At 48.3% G+C, this 22,169-nt stretch overlaps 1 protein-coding gene across 15 annotated transcripts in view; it reads left to right on the forward strand.

The window, feature by feature from the left end:
- Nucleotides 1-22,169, forward strand: part of LOC109456121 (high mobility group protein 20A-like) — a 28,701-nt gene that overhangs the window by 354 nt on the left and 6,178 nt on the right. For 8 of the 15 annotated variants that reach the window (XR_016019225.1, XM_088792982.1, XM_088793002.1 and 5 more), the window contains exons 2-7: nucleotides 3,342-3,502; nucleotides 8,602-8,681; nucleotides 9,666-9,789; nucleotides 10,610-10,736; nucleotides 18,911-18,969; nucleotides 20,367-20,490. Coding sequence is in view for 14 of the 15 variants with exons in the window: in XM_088792982.1 (XP_088649108.1) it covers nucleotides 3,342-3,502; nucleotides 8,602-8,681; nucleotides 9,666-9,789; nucleotides 10,610-10,736; nucleotides 18,911-18,969; nucleotides 20,367-20,490 (675 nt within the window). In the remaining variant the exon portion in view is untranslated. Of the gene's footprint in view, nucleotides 1-2,571; nucleotides 3,212-3,341; nucleotides 3,503-8,601; nucleotides 8,682-9,665; nucleotides 9,790-10,609; nucleotides 10,737-18,910; nucleotides 18,970-20,366; nucleotides 20,491-22,169 lie in introns of those variants that run through there. The other 7 variants (XM_088792986.1, XM_088792997.1, XM_074321093.2 and 4 more) reach the window with 4 other exon arrangements.

Here is a 22,169-nt window from a genome sequence, read left to right on the forward strand (position 1 = left end):
GGCGGTGCCCAGGCCCTGGCACGTGACTCAGGCCTGCGCCCCGGCCCACTCGACTCCCCGCGCGTCCCTCGGCGCAGGTGCCCGGCGGGTCCCGGCGCGGCCCCAGAGCTTCTCCGGCGCCGTCCACGGCCGCCAGTGCTGAAGGAGGTGCCGCCCGGGCTCCGAGCCGGCCTGCAACGCGGGCTGCCACAAGGGCCACGGCCGCTTCTTAGGGCGGACGGCGATGCGCAGTCAGCGAGCGACTCTGGTCGTAAGAGCAGTTTCGTGATGGGGCGCTCTGGGCTCAGCAAATCTGTATTCACCTGTGCCTTGTAACGCCCACAGAGACCCGGGGAGCGGGCATTGCCTCGTCTCCGCAGTAAGAAACAGAAAGTGTTCGGTGATCTGAACGGGTCCCCAAGGGTCGTTACCGGCGGGGTAACCAAGATTCAAACCTAGGTCGGTGGGCGCCAGAGCTTCACGCCTCGGATACAGTTGTTGAAATTGATGCCAGAACCTTCCCTTATGCAGAAAATCCTATTTCCCAACCTTGTAGGATAATTAAGTGACTATCGTGTAATTTGCTCCTGGCTAATGTGTTTATGTCACTGGAGAGCAAATGGCATTCGGGTCTAAAGTTGAACGTGCAGACTTTGAAGCTAGAATAACAGCAGTTCTCAGCTATAAAGGGCCAGCTTCCTGGGTGCCAGGCACCCGACGTTAACTGTGTGGGTTCTCAGTGGCGTCCTCTCGGTAGTCCATCTCAGAGGTGAGAAAACTGAGGCACTGACAGATGACGAGGCTGGTGGATGGCAGAGCTCGCTCTGAAGCCAGTTGTTCTAGCTGAGCCCTCGCTGTGACCACTGCACTATCCAGCCAGAGGGGAGGCCAGGGCTCCCAGGCAAGTGCCACCTGTCTCTGCATTGGAGATCTTGACGAAGTCATAGAACGTTCCTGAACCTCAGTTTGTTCGTAGTTAAAATGAGGGCATTAGGCAAAGCGATCACCAGGCTTGCTCTCTGGGGAACTAAGACTTGGTGTGGACTGACATCTCCTTGCTCTCCATTTGGGAAATGGCTCCCTGCTGCCAAAAGGGCTGCTGTCTGCTGCCCAGCTGTGCCTGGACCATGAGAAAGGGGGCGAAGGCAGGGGAGATTTGGGGCTGGGCCCAGCGGGGAGAGGGCATCCAAAGTCAGGCCATATTGGATGGGAGAGGATTTCTGCTTGTCAGTGAGGTCACTGGGGAGATGGAAAGAGTAGGCAGCCCGAGGCAGGGAGTCTCCACTCTGATGTGAACACGGGAAGGTCACTGACCTCTGAACGTCTTTCTCTACCTGTGGATGTCACCATGGTAATAAGAGTCATGCTGAAGGTTAAACGGGAGCATATGCACAGAGAATGGTTATCATCAGTTTTGATGACCACCTTTTGGAGTCAGTTATATCAGTTGAATGAGTGTGGGGCTAGAGGAGACATGAGGACCCAACCTTCTGGAGCCTCGGATGCCAGGCTGGGGGACCTGGACTTCATGCCGCTGTGAAATCAAGGGGAGCCAAGAGGGATGTGAGCATAAAGGGAGGTCCAGAGGCAGGGGTCCCTGGGAGGAAGGCAAGTGCTATACTGCTAGTGGGGGTGAAATGTACCCTGTGGAGGGCAATATGCCAGCCGGGGTCTTCCTGGATTACAAACATACATGCCTTTTGACCCAGCAACCCAGTTCCTAGAGAGCCCTCTGCATAAGTGAAACACCACATGCCCGAAGACCAGTAATAACCTGCATGCATTGCTAGGAGCTGCTAAATGCCCTGTGGCCTGTCCACACAGCAGAATATGATGCCGCCTTCACCAAAAAAATGTGGTGGCTCAAAATGGACACAAAAATCTCTAAGACATAATCAACAAAGAAAGCAAATCAAGTGCAGTGGTTTGCCATTGTGCAGGGGACCGGAGTGTTTCAGAACGCACAGCCTGGCTCCGGAAGGGAACGTGGTTGTCTCCAGGGAGGGGACTGGAAACCGGAGGACCAAAGAGCAGCAAGCTCTATCTTTGCCATCACCCTGTGGGTGCCCTTGAGTCCTGAGCCATACCCACGACTTATGATTCAAAACAAAAATACCAGCCCCCAAATAAGAATAGTCCCAGTGATAGATTACAAGGCCTGGGCCAGGCTTGGCCACGTGGACCCAGAAATGGGACAAGCCAGGAAAGTTCTGGAACTCCGAGTTTGGTTGTCACTATTTGCCACATTTCCTCTTCCCAGGAAGCTAAGAGGAAAGTCAGTGGATTCCTTCCTGTGTTTCCTCACTCTCAGCGGAGTAAGTGGCTGGGACAGTTTGGCAGGGGGCGTTCTGTGCGTTGTGGCTTAAGTAATACTTACTGGTATACTGATGGGGCCACACTAGAGGATGGTACCTTGAGAGTTGTTACCTTCCACCCAGAGGGGAACAGACCCCTGGACTGGCAGCCAGGAGACCTGGGTTCAAGAACTCACCTGGCCTTTCCCACCTGTGTGATTCTGGACAATCACCCTGTTTCCCTGTGCCTCGGTTTCCCCGTCATGGCCTGTGTGTGTGGATGGGTGTGGGTAGGAGAAACCATGGTCGTGCGTGCACCTAACAGACCTGAGCTGTGCAGTATCCCATTCCCACCTCCCTCCCATCTATAAAACGGGATCAGGGGATAACTTCACCACAGTCGACATGCTTGAGGGATAGAGCTCTGCAAATGCACTAATTTAAAATGCCACTAAAATCACCGTGACATTTACTGCGAGCCTACTAAGTGCCATGTGCTGTCCTGAGGAGTTTACAAGTTTGAGTTTAATCCCCCAGCCCCAGAACAGGAACTCTAGGACTCTGGATTTCTGTGTGCTGTCTGCGCTGCCATCTGCCGTGCCCAGCACACAGCAGGTATCCTCCAAGTACGTGTTGTGAGAGTAGGCCGTTCAACAGCTCTATGCAGTAGGTCTGACATGCACCCTAAACTATGAAGAGGAAACTGCCGTGCCCACAGGTGGAGCATACTGCTCATGACGTGGAGCTGACCCCTGGCAGCTGGGGTTGATCCCAGATGGTCTGGGGCCCGAGCCCACGCTTTTAACCACGACACTCTACTGGACATGGGGCCGTGAGCCACGTCCAACAGAGCAGGGCCTGCCCACCAGGACTGACTTGTTTCTGTGCTCCGCCTCCCCTGTGTGCCCCGGGAAAGGGACCACTGCCTCGGGTTTCAGGTATTGCTGTCATTTGTGAGCATTTGAAAACACAGATGTCACATTGCAGACTGTCTGTGCTAGACAGACTCGAGGCGCGGTGGTGATGACAAGATCTCTGACCTCATGGGGCCATTTCTTGCTGTTTCAGTGCCCGCAGAATTTCTTCTCCCACCTCCACATGGGACAAGCAGATTGCCTGGGCACTCTGTGATCCACACCCTCCACCGGGACCTGGCACCTCCACCCATGCAGCATATTGAGCTGGCCAACCGGGGAAACCCAGAGGAGCAGGACACGGAAAAACCAAAGGCAAGTGAGGTACCCAGACCAGGCCTGGAGTTATAATGCTCCACCGGCATTATAACAGGAATAAAAGCTGCATGTTTTGTATTTTCTGTTCTCTGAGCTCTGGGCCGGGGATTCCTGTGCGTTATCTCTTCAGACCTTCTCAGCTCTGGGAGGTTGATACTTTTAAATCTACTTTTCAATGGGGATAAAATTGAGACACAGAGAAGTCAAGGAACTTGCCCAGGGTCACACAGTAAAAGAAGACCAGGATGTGAGCTCAGACAGTCTGTCTCCTGAGCCTAACCACTCCAGAAACTTGGGATTGCTGGGGAAGGTTCTGGGGTGAGAGGAGCAGTTCTCACCTGGGAGGCAGCCCCAAACCATGCTGTGTGGGAAAAGCAGCTGGTGAGGAGCGGAGTAGAGGACACATGGGGGCTAAATGGGAAGAAGGTGGGCTTTGAAGGCAGACAGATGGTTACTGGAATCCCAGCTTTGCCACCTCCTAGCTGTGACACTGCACAAGGCATGTTAACTCCTCAAGCCTCAGTACTTTCTTGGTAAAATGGGAATAACATTGCCTACTTTAAAGGAATTTCCAAAGACTAAATGATAACAGTCACCTGCCAAAGGGTCTGGTCCATAATAGGTGCACAACAAGTCTTTTCCTTTTTTCCTTTATTATTGTGATAGTTCAGGTGAGAGATGACCAGGTCTGCTGAGAAACACCAAAACGAAGCGGTAACCCTCTGTGTCAATTAGGATCAGGCTTAGCTGCACCTAACAAAAAGCTCCCCAAATACTAGCGGTTTAGACAAGATAGAAGTTTTTTTCCTTCTCATGTGAATGATGTCTAAAGGAGGTGGTTCAGAGCTGGTATGGCGGTATCACAATCAGCAGGTGCCCAGACTCCTGTCATCTTACTGCTCTGCTGTCCTTAGCAAACTGCCTCCTGGTCCAAAGTGGCTGCTTGAGCACCAGCCCTCACGTCTGCATTTCAGCCAGCAGGAAGGAAGAACAAGTGAAAAAGATGCCTTCCTTTTATGAATAGATTCATAAATTGCATCCTATATTTCAGTTTCCTTTATTAGACATGGCCCCACCTAGCTGCAAGGAAGGCTGAGAAATTTATTCCAGGTGGCCATGTGCCCAGCTAAAAATTAGGGCTCAATTGTTAATGAAGAAGGCAGAATGGATACCAGGGAAACGGCAGGCAGTGTGTGCCACACCCACAGAGATATGTGTAATGAGCTTTAACTCAGGACTTTTGCTCCTCTTAGAGCCACAGCTGGTTCCAAGTCATGGCAGTACTTTCCTTTGTAGAGGTCTTCCCTGAATGACCTTCCCAACAAGCCAGTCCCACTTGCCAGGTGGAGATGGACTCAGAAACGTCTAATGATTTTACGGAAGGTAGTGTAGCAGCATTAGAATGCAAGATGGCTGAACTTGGTAACAATAACAGCCACCCTAAGGTCTTCCAGGGTCTCAGAGCTGGTCCCAGCTCATTCAACCCCGACAGTTAGTGGGGTAGGGGCTGGTATCTCCGTTGCAGAGGAGGACACAGAGGTACAAAGCGGTTAGGGAATGTGCTCCAGGTTTCACAGCCAGACAGTCTTACTGCTGAATCTATGCTTTACCCACCACTCCCTAATGTCACTCAGAATCATAAATTCTCCCTTTGGCATCTAGTCTGCAAACCTGGTTATAGCTGAGATGAGAAATTGGCAAGGAGGTGTCACTGAAATCTGCTGTGTTTCCCTGAAAATAAAACCACGTCTTATACTGTATTTCCCCCAAAATAAGACTGGGTTTTATATTAATTTTTGTTCCAAAAGATGCATGAGGGCATATTTTCAGGGGGTGTCTTTTTTTTTTCTTTTTGAAATTTTTATTTTATTTTATTAAATTTATTGGGGTGACAATTGTTAGTAAAATTACATAGATTTCAGGTGTACAATTCTGTATTACATCATCTATAAATCCCATTTTTTCATGTACAACAATCTACATTTATTCAAATGCAGTCATGTCATCTTCTTCTGGAACATCGTCATAACGTACTAAATGCATCCGTCTGGCTGACGATCTTAACTGGGGCTTATTTTTGGGGTAGGTCTTATTTTCGGGGAAACACTGTCATAGTCCTCCATTAAGAACATAGGAAAGTACTTCTTTTGCAGTGTTAGTTTATTTCAGAAGCAAATGAACTAAAATATGGTTTAAGTCAGGACCATGCTATCTAAGGAGGGAACCCAGCCTTTAACAGTTTAATCTTTCCAATGGTGTCTAGAACCGTGTGATGCCATCTGGTAATAAATATCCTCACTGTTCACCTGGGGAGGGGGTGCTGCAGGCCCCTTAACAAACCCACGAGCCTCAGGACTGAGACTCTGCTGGGGGAGTAGACTGTAAAACCCACAGAGGCCGAGAGCCCTTTTCCTAACCGTGTCATCATGGAGATTTGGTCTGGTTCCCAGATGAATGACGTGGTAAGTTGCATCAACTCGTTTTCCCCTTGAGACCTGCTCAGTAGGCTTGTAGAATTCTGCGCGTCGGTATGTACTTGAGGTTTTTCCCCTTCCTGATACAGAGAAGGAACACAGGCCCTGAGTCCCTGCTATGTGCTGACCCTTTACAGACATTAGCGCCTCCACCCAGCACTGCCTTCTGTTGTGTCACAGTTAGGAGCTGCAGACGTCAAGGGGACAGTCTGACTCAGTGAGTCAGAGCCGCGGGTGGTGGGGGGTAAGCCCATATCAGTCACTCCAGCCCTTGTACCTTCTGCTCCCCACTGCAGTCTCCCAAAGGGGATTTTCTTTGTGAAAGAAAATTCTGCTTATAAAACCCAATATCCAAAAGTTCACTGTCTGTTGCAATTTGAACATGAAAGGTCTGTGCTGGTCAACAATCCAATTAGAATGGATTTTTCCTCCCTTGAATTTTGCCAATCAGTTGATTTTCTGCTCTGCTGCTTGCTATACTTTTCTTAAAATCAATGTTTCTTTGCTCAATCATGTTCTGTTTTTCCTTTACCTTTTTAACTGATGTACTCAGGCGTGTGGGGAATGTTCTCACATAGTAGTAACACCCTGTGCAAATGGTCAGCTGCTCACTGTGTACACGGCTCTATTTAGGACAGAGTCAATTTGGTGCAAATCCTGTGTGAGAACTTCAGCGAGAACAGAAAGCTTCAGAGAAACACGTGCTGCAGCCTTCCCACTGTCTTTGTCTCAGTAACTATGGTTTCTGGGCAAACGAAGAAAACACTCAGGGAGGATTTTCTTTTAATAAAGAAGCTGAAACAAAGGGCCAAGGATCGCAGTAAACCGATAAACACATTTATTGTGATTTTTGACTTTGACTAGAATGTAGAGAAGTACAATAAAATATATTAAAGTATTTCCTCCAATAATTTAAAAAACAAAAAACTTCCCTTGTGTGCTACAGCAGAGGGGCTGAGCAGGAAGAGAGGAGATGGTGGCTGCCATGATGGCACACGTCCCTCTCGACCCCAGACAGCTGTGGTGTCCCCCTCAGGAGGCACGGCTCTAACAAGCCGTGTGCTCCTGGCTCTTGGCTTCTTGCTGAGTGTCTCCCTGTGGCATGGGGAGGGTATAATTGCTTTAATCGGGATTGTGAGACTCACATTCAGGAGCATGTGTTGGAAAGCGCTGGTCTGGTGAGCTTGAGAAAGGGTGGTTGTGTTCAGCGAGTATTACATGAAATCAGAGCCAATCGCTGGCCTTGGGAGCTCTCCAGGGTCCTGAAAGGATTGTCCTCTGTCAGACTTCAGGGCTCAGCATAGTCTACCCACCACAGCGAGCGAGGGAGTGTCTTTTATGGTGCCCGCACTGCATGCCTGGCACCTCCTGGGTGCCTGACGCCCTACCTCACTAACACACGTGGTTACTACCCTAGCTCTTGGCCTCTGCCTGACCCAAGCTCTGCCCTCCTGGCCCTTAAGCTCCTGATGCCAGGCATTGTCCAGACCTCCTCTGTCCTTTAGTCTGCAGCACATCTGGCCGGGCTGTGGTAGTGCCGGATCGTCACCCAGCCAGCCTGTTTGTACCTCCTGACCTTGGAAAGGCCAAAATGGGCACGTCTGGGTTGGGGGAAGCTTTGAAAACTGGCAAGCTAAAACAGTTGAAACAAGCTTTCAAGGCCACATTTTGATTACTCTCCACCATTTGGGGCACATGTGTGTGTTCGGTTTAGGAAAATTTGAAACTAAGCCCTGACTGCAAGGGCATCCAGGCTGCCATTCTATAGCCATTCTCCCCTGTAATGAATTATTTTGACTGTTCATAAACAAGCCAGCCTCTGCCATTAGACTGTGAGCTGCTGGAGGGCAGGCCCTCTATCTTACTCAGCCCTCCAGCCTCTGAGCATGGCACAGGGTTTGATGATAGTAAGAGCTCAGGCACTGTCAATGAACCAAGAGAGTCGATGAATGGGAGAGTGAGCCTGCAGCATGGGTTTCCCTCCGAGAGCTGGCTCCAGCAGGAGAGGGTTTTACATTCGATCATAGCAGCTGACTCAGCACGACTGGGTGCCTGGCTCTGCTCTAAGAACTACGTGTATGTGAACACATTTAGTCCTCACTGCAACCCACAGGCTCAGGACTAGGATGATCCCCATGTTATAAGTGGGGAAACTCAGGCACAGGGGTGTTACTAATTTACCAAGGGCCACATGGCAGGTAAGTGGCAGAGCTGACAGGTGAACCCAGGCTAAGCACCAGTCAAGCTCACATGTTAAATAACGCCCACCTCCCTCTGCTGAGGCCTGGCCTCATCCCCCTGTGAACCTAGTTACCTAAACCTCGGGGTGCTATCTTGATTGCATGACCATTGTGCAATCATAGCATCATGGAGGGGACCATCCTGGCTTCCGCGCCTGCTGGGCGAACACTGGGCAGGGGTTGCATCTCTCCAGGCCTTGGTTAACTTATCTTGCAAGGATGGTCTCAGCTACTCTGCAGAGCTGCTGGGAGGTTTGAGGCCACATGGGTGAAGCTTGGAGAGGACACGTCATATATTGTTGTTATTGTTGTAAACTGACTCAAAGATGGTAGATCATTATTGATAATCTTGAGGTTTTCCTCTGTGGTATTTCTGTTTCAGAAAAGGAAAGGGGGCTGGCCTAAAGGCAAGAAAAGGAAACCCCCGAGGGATCTTTCTGTTCCCCGTGCTCCTACCACAGGGTAAGATGGTGGGGGCGGTTACCTGGCCCAGTGAGGTGATATTTGGGGCTCACCATCTCAGCCTTTATCTGTTTTTCAGGGCCCTTGATAATGAGAGACCTCACCCCACAGGGAGGGTGGGTTTTTTTAGTTCTTGAAGCTGGAATAAGGTTTTGATGCTCAAAGGAGAGGCCAGAAGAGCTGGGCTTGGGTCACAGACAGGAGAGGGGGTGGCTTTGGGCTCAGCAATCTGGTTTCTCTTCCAAGCTTTCAGATAAGGGTCGTCTGGGGCCTCAGGTGAGCTGGTTAACCTTTATCAAGGCTCACAGCGCCTCCGGTCCCCTGAGACCTCGTCCTTTGTCCCTCATCCCATGGTGTCTTGGGCTAAAGAAGAGAGGTCCCACGCCACTCCCCCTACACTGAGGGTCACCTTGCTTCTCTGGAAGCCTGCATGCTGCCCTCTTTGTCTTCAGGGTCCACACATTTCTAACAGTGAGGGTCTTTTCTCAGTTTCCCTGTAATTCCCGCAGACAGGACTTTTGATTCCAGAACTGGTTTGTCTCACTCCAGCGCCCACAGCTGTTCTCCGTCTTCCTGACACGAGTCCTTTTGATCAGGAGGGTGTAGGACCTGTGCCTAGAGCATGTAGGCCACACAATAACCCTGTGAGCAGGTGGCATTTTGCCCATTATACAGAAGGGAAACTGAGGCACAGACCGGGTAAGTGACTTGCCCACCCAGCAGCCTTCATGAGCCTCGTGCCCCTCCCATGGGAAGCCCCTCTCTGGCTCCTCATCTTACGTCAGTCTCTGGATAAACAGCCATTCGAGCATTTCCCCCTCTTAAATGAACCTCCATTTCACTGGTTAGATTGAAAAATATGGGCAAACCCATGACTATTTATTTTTATGAAAACCGGAAGGTGGAACGAGCCTCATTGGACCTGCTGACTCCCCTCCCAGCCGTTAGCTCAGAGCGGTGGTGTTTGTTCTGTTCCTGGCACAGGTACGTCATCTTCCTAAATGAACAGAGAAGCCAGCTGAGGGCCAAGCACCCAGGTCTGCCTTGCACGGAAATCACGAAGATGTTGGCTGCTCAGTGGGCTCAGCTGTCTCAGGAGAAAAAGCAAGTGAGTCCTTTTCTGCAGAGAACGAGGAGAGAAGTGGCCTGGCTGTCTGCAGCCTCAATTAGGGGCTGTTCCCTTCTAATCCATCTTTTCTCGCTGGAGCCAGAGGGAACTTTCCGGAATGCAAGCATGAGGTGCCTCTCACCCCACCCCTTCAAAGCAATCCCTGGTTCTCTGCTGCCTTTGGCATCTGCCGTCTGCCAGACTGTGTTAGGCAGAAAGGCTCATCCATGAAATATGGGCACATTGTCAAATAAGTTTAGGGAATTCTGGAGTAAATCAAGTAAAATAGATTTTCCCCTCTGCAGGAACTTTTTGGAGCATTTAATATATTTCTGTTCCCTTAAAATAAATGTCCACTGGGTTCCACGCTCTCCTGGAGTGAGGTGTGGGGCACGAGAATCTCTGAGGGTCATTGCTAATGCAAGGCGTTTCTCAAACTAATTCTACCATGGAGCCCCTTTTCACAGAGCACCTGTCGTCCTCCTACAGGAGTATGTTCTGGGGGTCACACAGGAGGAAACACCACCTTACGGGACACAGTCAAAGCCCTTTGAGCACACATACCTGTCCAGGGTCAATTTCTGCCCTCTCCCCACACTGTACACTTCAGCCACACTGATCAAGCCAGCCCACCCCAACGCCACCTCCTGCATGAAGCGCTCCCATACCCTTTCAAGTATATCCGACCTCAAAGCCCATACTTTTCCCAGAACAGCCCCTGCCTGCAGAGACCATCCTAGATTGCCCCAAGCAGGTGGGACAAGAGGACACCCCAACCCCTCAGAACAGAAGAGTCTCAGAATCTCTCTGCTCCTTCCAGAGGTATATTAATGAGGCAGATGCGGACAAGCAGCGTTACATCCGCGAGCTGCAGGCCTACCAGAGCTCCGAGGCTTACCGGGCCTTCCTGCGGAAGCAGGCAGCACACAAGACGCAAGGGCTGTGCGGTGAGTGGGGCCTGGCCCGGGGCGGCTGCAGCTTCTCCCACCAGGCCTGGCCTGTGGGACGGTTTACAGCAGAAGGCGAGTTTTGAAAGCCCTCTGTTAGCCCCTGACTCAGTGAGCGTTCATATCCGTGTATACGTATTTTAGATATTAACCCCTTATCAGATATACGGCTTGCAACTATTTTTCTTCCATTTCGTAGGTTGCCTTTTCATTCTGTTGATTGTTTGCTGTACAGAAGCGTTTTAGTTTGATGTAGTCCTATGTGCGTATTTTTCTTTTGTTACCAATGCTTTTAGTGTCATATCCAAAAATATCATTGCTAAGATCAGCATCTAGGAGCTTTCCCCCTGTTTTCTTCTAGGAGTTTTATGGTTTCAGGTCTTACCTTTAAGTCTTGAATCCATTTCAAGTTCATTCTTGTGTATGGTAAAACAGAAGGGTCCAATTTCATTCTTTTGCATGAGGCGGTCCAGTTTTCCCAGCACCATTTATTAAAGAGTCTATCCTCTTCCCGTTGTGTATTGAAATTTGCTAAGAGAGTAGATCTTAAGTGTCCTGACCACACACAGAAAAGGTAACTGTGTGAGATGATGGATGTGTTAATGAATGTGGTTGTGGTCATTTCACAATGATACGTGCGTCCAATAATCACCTGGTACACTTTAAATATATACATTTTTATGTGTCAATTATACCTTAATAAAGCAAGTGGGGGGTCAGTGGGGCAGGGAGAGCAGCTGGCTTTATGGTCTTCCTTTTTGGCTCTGGTGGGCTGGGTTCAGACACACCTGAACATGGTTAAAGATAAGAGGCATCTCGTTCCCTGTCAATGAAAAAAACATCCAGCCCAAGAAAAAGCTTATAAGAGTTTATTTGAGCCAAACTGACGACGATTGCCGGGAAGCAAAGTCTCAACGGATTGAGAAAATGCTCTGCAAAATGGCAATTGCAGCTTATTTTATATGTAGAATCAAAGGAGGAGGGTTACTTGAAATCCACTGATTGTAGATTAAGGGGGTGGGAGAAAGCAAAGCAGGGAAATCTCCGGGACTGGATAAAAGTAAATTGGAGAGCAGGTACTGCCTCTACATAGGTGGGTGCAGGACAGTTAATAGTTCACTGTTCACAGCGCAGGGAGATGGGAATCACAGGATAAGAACAACAAGGAGGTTAAGAAGCCTCGCTGCTTCCACAACATTCCAAAGTCATGAGCTACACAAAAGGCATAGTGACTATTGGCTACTTGATCTTGGGCCAATTGACAAGCTCGAATTAGGGCAATAAACTTGGCTTGCTGGGCAGATCTTATTTCAGGTAAATAAGAACTTTCAATTATGTCCACCATGGAAGTTACTGCATATCCAGCTCAGTAATGTCCCTGTTCATCTTTGACATAAAATCCACCTGTGAACCAAATTAAGTCAGCATCACCAATAGGAGTTTCCTGTAAATCATTTCTGGGAACAAGAAGGTGGTCAGTAAGCAAAACACAATTGTGGGTGTCTTCATCCTGTAGGAAGGGTAATAAAGTTGCTGGGTTAAGACTGTTACATCGAGCTAAAGTAATATTAAGCGCAGAAAGCAAGAGTACTGCCTAAGAAGCCAGTCGACTGACAGAAAAGTGTTGAGTGTGATGAGAGTTCAGTAAGGATTCAACAGAACGAGGAGCATAAATAAAGCAGGGCCCATAACTACCTCTTCTGTTTGTTTGCATATTGTGGCTGCAGCAGAGGTGGCCCTCGTACAAGGGGGGAGCCCTTTGCGACTGAGTCTAATTGCTGACTCGCATATCCCAAAGGTCTGTGATGGTCTCCGCGTGTCTGAGTTAGAACTCCCAAAGCATTTCCTTTGTTTCCATGTATAAAAAGGAAGAAAGGGCGCTTATAATTAGGGTGTCCCAGAGCGGGAGCTTTAGATAATTCTTCCTTTAGAGCTTTTACAGCTTGTTTCCTTTCTGGGTTCCATCGAACTGGATCAGATTGATCTGATTTTAATAAAGCATATAGAGGATGGGCCGTTAATGAAAAATTTGGGATCCAATTGTGACAATACCCAGTTGGACCTGGGAATCCTCTAAGCTGTCTTTTTGCTTTTGGAAGGGGAAAAGATAGGATTCCTCTGCGTCTTTCAGGGTTAATCAGTAGCCCATCTTTAGATATGAGATGGCCGAGGTATTTTACTTGGGGCAGATAAAACTGATGGTTTTCCTTTGAGACCTTCTGTCCTTTCAGAGCTAGCTGTTGTAACAGGCAAATTGTGTCCTTCTGGGAGTCTAGTAGTGTCCTAGTGCATAAAAATAAATCATCCACATATTGCATTAGAGTGGAATCTCTGGGAAAATCAACACCATTTAAATCAGCCTTTAATATCTGGGAGAAATAGGTGGGACTCTCCTGGAGCATCACAGTTCATGTAAATTGGCAATCTTCCCAGGTGAAAGCCAAGAGATACTGACTGTCCATTTCTACAGGAATGCTGAAAAAGGCACTGCATAAATCCATTACTGGAAAATACTGGCAGTCCACAGGAATAGCACGTGGATTTGGAACCACAGGATGTCCGGGAATGATTATTTTGTTTATTGCTCTGAGATCCTGTACAAGTCTCCATCCTTTTCCATTCGGTTTCTTTACTGGAAGGATGGGAGAATTACAGGGGCTCGTACAAGGAATTATAAGTCCCCTGTTTAAGTGATCTTGTATAATGGGTTTAATTCCAGCTAGTGCATCAGGTCTCAATGGATGTTGGTGAATATTAGGTAGAGGCAAAGTATTGTCAATAGTTATTTAATAGGAGTGGCTGACTTCATCTTGCCAATATCTGTACTGGAAAGGGCCCAAAGCTGCTCTGGGACGTCCTGCAATAATCGTTCAGTTTCAAGATTAGTTTCCTCTTGTGGAGGTTCCTTTAAAATCATTACTTTCCCAATTGGTTCAGTATCTGAATCATTTAGTTCTAAATACATTTCACCCTTCTAGGAAAAGGATATGTGGGCATCATGAGTTTCAAGAAAATCTCTCCCTATCAGGTGATTTGGGGCAGATTTAACTAGTAAAAATATATGTTGCCCTGTAACATTTCCTAGTTGGAAGGGAAGAGGTTCTGATTTAAAAACAGACATCGGTTGATTAGATGTCTCTACCATTTGTACAGAAGCTTTACTCCTGTAGGGTTAAGAACAGATAAAGTAGCCTCAGTATCTACAAGGGCCCCTTTTAGGATAATTTCCCCTTTTATGATAATTATTTGTAAGGAGAAGAGGAAACACCCTCGCATAGTCCCCGGAGCAGCCCTATGCTTGCTTTTGTTTCTTTTCTTTTTCTAAATCCCATTTCAGTTTTCTACAATCCTTCTTAATATGACCTGGCTTCTTACAGTAAAAACAGACTCCTCTCTGCCCTTGTCTAAGAGACCTTCTTGGTTGGGGCGGAGGGGGTGGGGGGCGGGATGTCTGACCTGACTGTTTAACTGCTGGAGCTGTAAGTTCATGATGTGTGCAGCTTTATCTCTTTCTCTCTTTTAAATAGTTTTAGATAGTTGATCAGCCAGAATGGCCAGTTCATCAGTATATGCAGTTGGCCAATTTAATTAATGCTGTTTAATCAGTTACAAACTCTTCATCTAGTCCTTCCAAAAATGCCGAATTTAATAAAGGATCATTTTGATGATCGTTAAAACTGTCTGGAGTTAGACCTGAGTATTGTTTGAAAGTTTTTTCAAAACATTCAAAAAAAGCAAGCACTGGCTCATCAGGCCTCCTTTCACATTGCTGGGTCTGGGTCCAGTCCATGTTCCGGGGGAAATCTCAGGTACAGCTTGATAAAGCCGGCGGGCTAATTCCTGCATTTTTCCTGGTCTGTCTCTCTCTGTTTTAAGAAGTTGTCTACAGGAGCTTCCCAGGGAACCTTATTCAGCCATTCTGTTGCTTTGCTCTCAGAAGCTAGTAGGTGTATCAATTGGAATAGGTCAGAATAGCCAGGATCATATGTCCTAACAGTTAAATCAAATTCCTTTGCAAACCCATCAGAGTCCTGGAGAGTATTGGGGAAATCTTTAGTTAGGTTCCTTAATTCTGTTCTATCCAAGGAACATATATAATTGCTGGTTCCCCTCTGCCTGAGACTGGCTTTTCCCTGAAGAGAGCTGTCAGCATTTCTGGTTTTTCTGGTCTATCTTGGGCTGGATTTCTATCCTCTATGTCCCCCAGTAGAGAGTGGTAGTGGACGAGGTACAGAGGAGATGGAAGGAGGAAGAGGAAGAGAGAGGAAGGGTAAGTCTGACCCGGGAGCTCAGAAAGCAAAGGATGTATTGCAGCAGCTGGAGAGGTGGGGAGGGGGTGTTGGCATTTACCAACCACAGAAGGCTTCTTTAGTTCAGAGACAATTTCTAAAATTTTCTTATTAACTTCCTGTAGAGAAAGGAGTTTATCTGTGCTCCGCTTAGAAGCTCCGAATTTCCAATCAAGACAAGCTTCCCGTTCATTTAGTTTAATTGGAGAGCCAGCTTTTTCCCATCAAGTTGGAAGTGTCAAAACTCCCCTTCTTTGGCCATTTCAAGCTGATATCATTTTTTGTTAAATGTTCCCATTTCTGTAGGTACTTACAAGTTGGGGTTCCATATGAATTGTGCATGTAGCCTGCAGACATATTAACGAGGGGTTGGGGTTCTTGGGGTTTATTTTATCAACCTTAGAGGCATGATTTCCCATGTTAGTTTTAGTTTTCTTTAGGTGTCTGCAGAGTCTGAACAAATTTCTAGGGATATTGTGCGGTGGGTTGAAGTGTGCTGCTTATGGGTTGAGCTCCAAGGGGCGGTCACCTCCCAAGTCACCTCAACCCTCTTACGTGCCTCGGTTTCTCCCCCCAGCTGTCTAGTACAACCACTAGGCCTCGGACCGCTAGGTAACCAGCCTTTCTGTGTGCGTCCCCGGACGAGTCAATTATTTACAGTTGTTTTGGAATTCCCTATGGGGCCACTGCATGTTTTGAGGAGTGCCCTCAAACACCTCCACATAGATTCTTAGTCACCTAAGAATACCGAAATTCGAGCTGGAGGGAGTAAATGCCCCTTATCTTTGGAGCTGAATGAGTTCAGACTCATTTATCCAGCAAGTTTGTTCAGACTCGCAGTAAGCAATACCAATTGAAAAAACAAAATTAAAACCAGTCACCCATCTCAACTCCTATCCTTTTACCACCACCTTGAGGATTTTCTAAGAATAGCTCAAAGAAAGTCAGACCCTTTACCATAGGTGAGTGGAAGGTCCGGATTTCCAGGAGATAACTCACCCAAGTTCACCTGATGAGAAGCGGGGAGCCAGTAGGGCTCAAAGGGCCCCTGCTGGTGCCTAGCACCGAATCTGGGTCCACTGGGTGGACCTGGGAGGCCTTCTTTGGAACCCTGCTGGCTACACCAACTGATGTCGATGAAAAAACACCCAGCTGAGAAAAAGCTTGTAAGAGTCTATTTGAGCCAAAGTGTCAATTGCCAGGAAGCAAAGTCTCAACGGATTGAGAAAATTCTCTGCAAAATGGCAATTGCAGCTTATTTTGTATGTAGAATCAAAGGAGGAGGGTTACATGAAATCCACTGATTGTAGATCAAGGGGGTGGGAGACAGCAAAGCAGGGAAATCTCCGGGACTGGATAAAAGTAAATTGGAGAGCAGGTACTGCCTCTACATAGGTGGGTGCAGGATAGTTAATAGTTCACTGTTCACAGCGCAGGGAGGTGGGAATCAGGGGACAAGAACAACAAGGAGGGATTCTGTAGTTTCCTGCTCTGGTCAGGACAAGGGGAGCACTGACATTCCAAGGGCCTGTTCTCCTAGATGCACAAAGACAGCAGACAGGCTCACTTAAGGTAAAGACTGACCTTTGTCAAGGAAGCTGCAGGCCCAGGATGTGACTTCCTGCCATGGCCCACCTCAGTTAGGACTTTTTATGTTCAGACCGTCTTATGTGGTTATGTTCAGTCTCCTGAGCTTATCAGGTTTAACCTGTGGCCCCTTTTCCATCCACACCTCCTACTCGGGAGGGTCACAGAACAATCTGGTAGTGCTGGGCCAGTGATTACATTTTAGTCCTTTGAAAAGGGAATGGAGCCTGCTGTTTTGGAATGCAGCGCTTCTCAGACTCAAATGTGCCCCCAGATCAGCGGGAGTCTTGTTAACATGAAGGTTCTGCTCCAGAAAGTCCAGGGTCTGCATTTCCAGCATGGCCCTGGTACTGCTAATGCCACTGGTCATCCAAGGGGCTGCCAGTGCTCGGATTATGGTGGCGAGCAAAGTCTCTGCAGCATTCATTGTCCCCACATGCCAACGGCATCCTACTTCAGGCCCTGGCTTTGCCTGGCCAGAGGCACACTACATGTTTCAGGGGTTAACACACTGAGCATCCAATGCCTGGGTTCAGATGCTGGCTGTGCCACACGCTGGCTCTGCGACCCGGCACAAATCACTAAAGCACTGTGTGCTTCCGTTTCCTCACGTGAAATATGGGGCTGAATAGGTCCGTCTGCACAGGGCTTGGTGCAGATCAAGCGAGTTAAGCTGCAGGGAGTTTGGCACTCAGTGCCTGGCACACAGCAAGACTCCAGCAAGTGTTTACAGTTGGTACCCCCTCCCTTTGCTCTGGGGCATAGTCTCCTCCAGCCCCCACCCCAGCACAGCCAGAGCAGGGATTGGCAAACTTCTGTAAAGGGCTGGATAGTAAATACCATAGACTTTGTGGGCCATGTCATCTCTGTTGAAACCATTGAACTCTATGGTTGTAGCAGGAAAGCAGCTATAGACATTATGCAAACAATGGGTGTGGCTTGTGCCAATAAAACTTTATTTACAAAAACAAGCAGAGGGCCAAGTTAGTCTACATGCCTCTCCACTCTGGTCCATTGTACTTACTGGTGTTCACCTAACATTTGTTTTCAATCAAGCACATGCAGAGATAAAAATGATATAGGGATCCAGTCCCCCAAATGATATAGGGTTCTGGTGTCTGGTGCCCAGAGATCTTGGTCTCACGTACCTGAAGAATGAGAACACGGACTCGGAAGGAGAGATAGAAGAGTAAAGATTTTTATTAAAGTGAAAGTACAGCTCTCTTACAAGAGAGGGTACCCAAAAATGGCATGCCCACTGGCTCAGGCAAAAAGCTCTTATTCTTATATCTTCCCTTGCTGCTTGGGGAAGGGAGCGGGCAACTTCTAATGGAATTTATCAGATCTGCTCTGTTTGTCTGGCCTAAAGGGATTTCCGAGATAACTTATTAACCTCAGAAGGCAATTGCATTTTTGTCCTGGAGTGAATGACTCATTTCAGAACCCGGAGTTTCAGGATATGGCTGCCTTTGTTTATTCCACCAGGGGCTTCCCAGGCTCCCTAACACCATGCTAACTAACCTGTCTCAAAAATAGTTGGAAAACCATTGCTCTAACATGTATTAGCAGCTACACTCAACCCACCGAGCATAGATGCAAAGCTTCTGGTCTCATCATAAACGTCAGAGCTAAGCAAGCTGTGCCTGGAGACCTCTGGCCAAGGGACCCCTGAGAGCAGCTGTCATTCCCTGCTCGTATTTTTCTCCCTAAAACTGCCACTTATCAGACTTGGCAAAGAACACATCATCTTGCTTAACCCGCAGTCATACTGGAGTCCTGCAGCCTTCTCCTCATTTTTGTGATTGTTTGTACATTGTCCTCATATGAAACACTGGCATGTTACAAAGAAAGGTCACTCCAACAGTTTGGTTTTTTGAAACAAATAAGATGTGTTACTGCCTTATTTTTAAAATAGTAACTTTTTAACATTTACTACATAAAAATAGTATAATTATGATAAACAATTTTTAAAATATCACCTAGAATCTGCCATGCTAATACAAAATGAACTGTTTTCATTCTTTCCTTCTTTCTAATCTTCATTCCATACCTGGCCAGGTGTTAAGTCAGAGGCACCTGGTGTTTCCTTAGTTTATAGGGATTCTCAGACCTCAATGGAAACTGAGCAGCTGAAATCAAACACTAACAGGAAGCATGGAGACCTCTCGAGATAAATGTTTCCAACCTCAGAAGGCACTTCTGACCCTCGAATTGACCCCCCACCCCCTCCCAAAATAAGGCTGAGCCCTTTCCTGAGACAAACGCTTTTTTAAATGATGCTATTTCTTTCTCCGTCAGGAACAGGTACACCAGGAAGAGAATCTGAAAGCAAGGGCCTTGACTTCCTAGCAATTGATGTAAGTATTTTGGGAGTGAAACAGACATTTTAAAACAATCACTCTCTTTTGGTGTGGCAGGCTGAAAAATGTTCCCCCGGAAAGACACCGAGGTTCTACTTTCTGGAACCTGTGGATATTACCTTATATGGCAAAGCGGGATTCTTTGAGGATGTGACTAAAAATCCTGAGGTTCCGGGGGTGGGGGGGGGTGCGGGGGGGTGGGGAGGACAGATTATGCAGCCGTGGTGTCCTTACAATAAGGAAGACGTTATACATGTCCTTACACGTATAATGACATACTAAAATTTCTATAAAGCCAACGTGAGGGAACACACCTTTTTGTTGATGTGTACATGCAGTTTGGGTGTTCTCTGCAAAGTCTTGGCACAGCCTTGGTGGGCATTTTGAGGCCCTTTCTTGGAGGCCCTGGCAGTGCAGACCTCTCTCCCCTCCAGGAAGCCCTCCTGATGCAGACCTCTCTCTCCAGCATCCCTCTCTGCCCAGCCTCCCCAGCCTCTCTCTGGAACTCCCAGGGTCCCTGGCTCTCCTTCATGGCAGCAGGCACGTCTGCTCACTCCGGGAGAGGCAGAGCCCAGTCTCAGAGGGTGTGGAAGAAACCGCACAGCCACTTCTTCCGGTCAGGGCACGTCTCTGGGCCGAAGGAGCTCCTGTCTGATAAGGGAGGGGATTCCTGAGTGGCAGCGTGTGTCCTGAGCCAGTGGTCACTTCCTGGCTGGCTCTCCCGTGGGGCAGAAATCAAGTCTGTCAGGAACCATCTCTTGTCAGAGTTTAGGGAGGTTTTACATCTCTGAATGCATGCATATAACTATATATGTTTCTTAATTAACTAGGTTTTTTGTTCAAAAAATAATATATGTGCACAGTAAAAAAAACAAAAACAAAAAACCGCAAACAGTGCATAAAGTTGCACAACGAGAGGAGGGTGCTGCTCACAGGCCAGAGCCCCGGGTCCCTCGCACCCCCTCCCCACCTCTGCCTCCCACTGCGCCCCTCTGACCCATTTCTAGTGCAGCGTGCAGAAATACTCCACGGGTACACAAGCACCTAGGGGTCAGTGCATATGTATCTGGGCAAAATGACACATCTTTGTTATTTAGTCGTAGAGTTCATTTTGATCTAAAATTTCAAGGCAAACTCTTTGAAAAAGAAGCAAAACCCAGAATTGGTTGTGGGCTCACTCAAACAACACTGCCAATCCTCAAATCCTCCCTGGGGTTCCCTCTTTGCCACTACCTAGCACTTGCTCTCCCACCCGTTGACAGCGGTCTTGGGATGATTTGAAATTCTCGGCAAGTGATTTCTCGGGTGGGAAAGGTACTTGCAGGGTCTGCCCGGCCTACAGACGCCCTTCTCAGCGAGGAGGCCTCCTAACAGGCCCCTCCCTGCTCCGATAGCCTTCCTGTCCACAGGTGCCTGGAAACAAGGACTTGTACTGTCGGACGTGCAGGCAGTTCTTCAGTTCTCTGCACAACAAGAAAGAACATCTGCTGGGGAAGCAGCACCTGCAGACCCTCACAGGTAACCACCCGCTCTGCTCTGTGATGCCACGCGGCAAAGGCAGACCTACACTCCACCCGCAGCCCATAACCACCTCCTTATTTGCATTCAATGCCAGGTGGGTGGTTCTTCCAGGGACCGGTAATGAGCAAGACCCAGCTGCTGTGCCCCTCCCATCCCCCCGGGGGCCTCGGGTCCCCCTGGAGCTTTTGCTCACTTTGCTCCAGCGCCCTGCCTCCTAAGCATCCCCACAGCTTGGTGGCAGTGCCCACCTCCGGGTACTCTCGGCCCGCAGTGCTCTGTGTCTGTCACTATGGCACTCGCCCCCCCCTTCACCCAGGTCTTGCTTAAAACTGTCACTTTCCCTGGGAGGTCGCCCTGCTCACTCTGTGAACCATTGCACACCTCCTGCCCCCTGCCCATCTTCCTGTCTCTGCTTTATTTGGCTCCATCATTCCATCATTTTCTGTCTGCCTCTTTCGTTTGCTCATTTATATTATTGTTTATTATCTCCTACCAGAATGTAAGTACCTTGTGTTTGGGATTTTTCCCCCCATTTTATTTACTGTAGTAACCCCTGGGCCCAGAGCCATGCCAGGCACGCAGAGTAGGCACTCAGTGAGCATGTGTTGAATGAATGAATGAATGAATGAATATATTCAACGAGTAACTGAGCACTTGCTCCTCCCCAGGCCCTGAGCCAGGTGCTAGAAACAAAGAAAGAATGAGACTGAACTTCGTCTCCCCAGAACCTGAAGTATACATATTAATACAGCATCTTCGCATTAAAATGTCTTGCATTCAAATGAAATGCCACCCACAGAGTACACTGAGCACAACTACATAAGGTCCCGGCTGTGCTCTGGGACGAGCAAAGATCCCCAAGAATGGGAACAGTTATGTCAGGTGCTGGCCTAACGGGTGACACCTTTTTTGTTGTTGTTGTTCCGCCTATTCTTTCATGTTGTTAAAACAGAAACAGATCTGACTAAGCCCCTACTCTGCACCATGCTTGCTGAGTGGCCTGGGTCCAGTTACCTAACCTCTCTGTGCTCCCACTGCCCCATCTGTAAAGTGAGGATGAAACTGCCTGCCTCGCAGGCTCCTGGGATGATGTGCTTCAGGGCCTTTGCAGGCCTGGCCCCTGCAGGACATCACCGCCCCCGGGAAGTCTTCCGTGATCCCAGACGTGGTGGCGGCCTCCTGGGGCTCCTGAGGCTCCCTTTCCTTTTGCAATTATCCCGTTATTGTCACCACCACCCTGCAGCACACACGCTGTGTGTATGTGCACACAGACACACAGAATCTACTCAAACACTTGATGAAGGAATGTACAGATGTGGAGGAGGCACACGGTCAGTCTGGTGTTTGAAAGGAAAGAAACTGCCGTTATTCACCATCTTGTTGATGGTGAATAACGGCAAATGGAGATAAAAATGCATCTCATTACCTGCAATTGAGTATAACATGAGCTCCGATGCCTGGAGTTATGCCGTGCAAATGAGCCGCTGGAGAGATTAAAGCTCATTTCAAAAATCTATAAAATCGTGTGCCGGGACCGTGAAGCTGTGGATGTGTGTGGCTAGTGCCAGGTAGCTCTGAGGGCCTCTGCCGTCACTTAAAAGAAAAGAGGCGTGGATTGACCTCCCTTCATCGTCCCTCTACACCACCTACATTTTACTTGGGCCGTGGGGCTCTTG

Source organism: Rhinolophus sinicus, chromosome 1, assembly GCF_057876585.1.
Source record: "Rhinolophus sinicus isolate RSI-liver-muscle chromosome 1, RSI-T2T, whole genome shotgun sequence".
Lineage (NCBI taxonomy): Eukaryota > Metazoa > Chordata > Mammalia > Chiroptera > Rhinolophidae > Rhinolophus > Rhinolophus sinicus.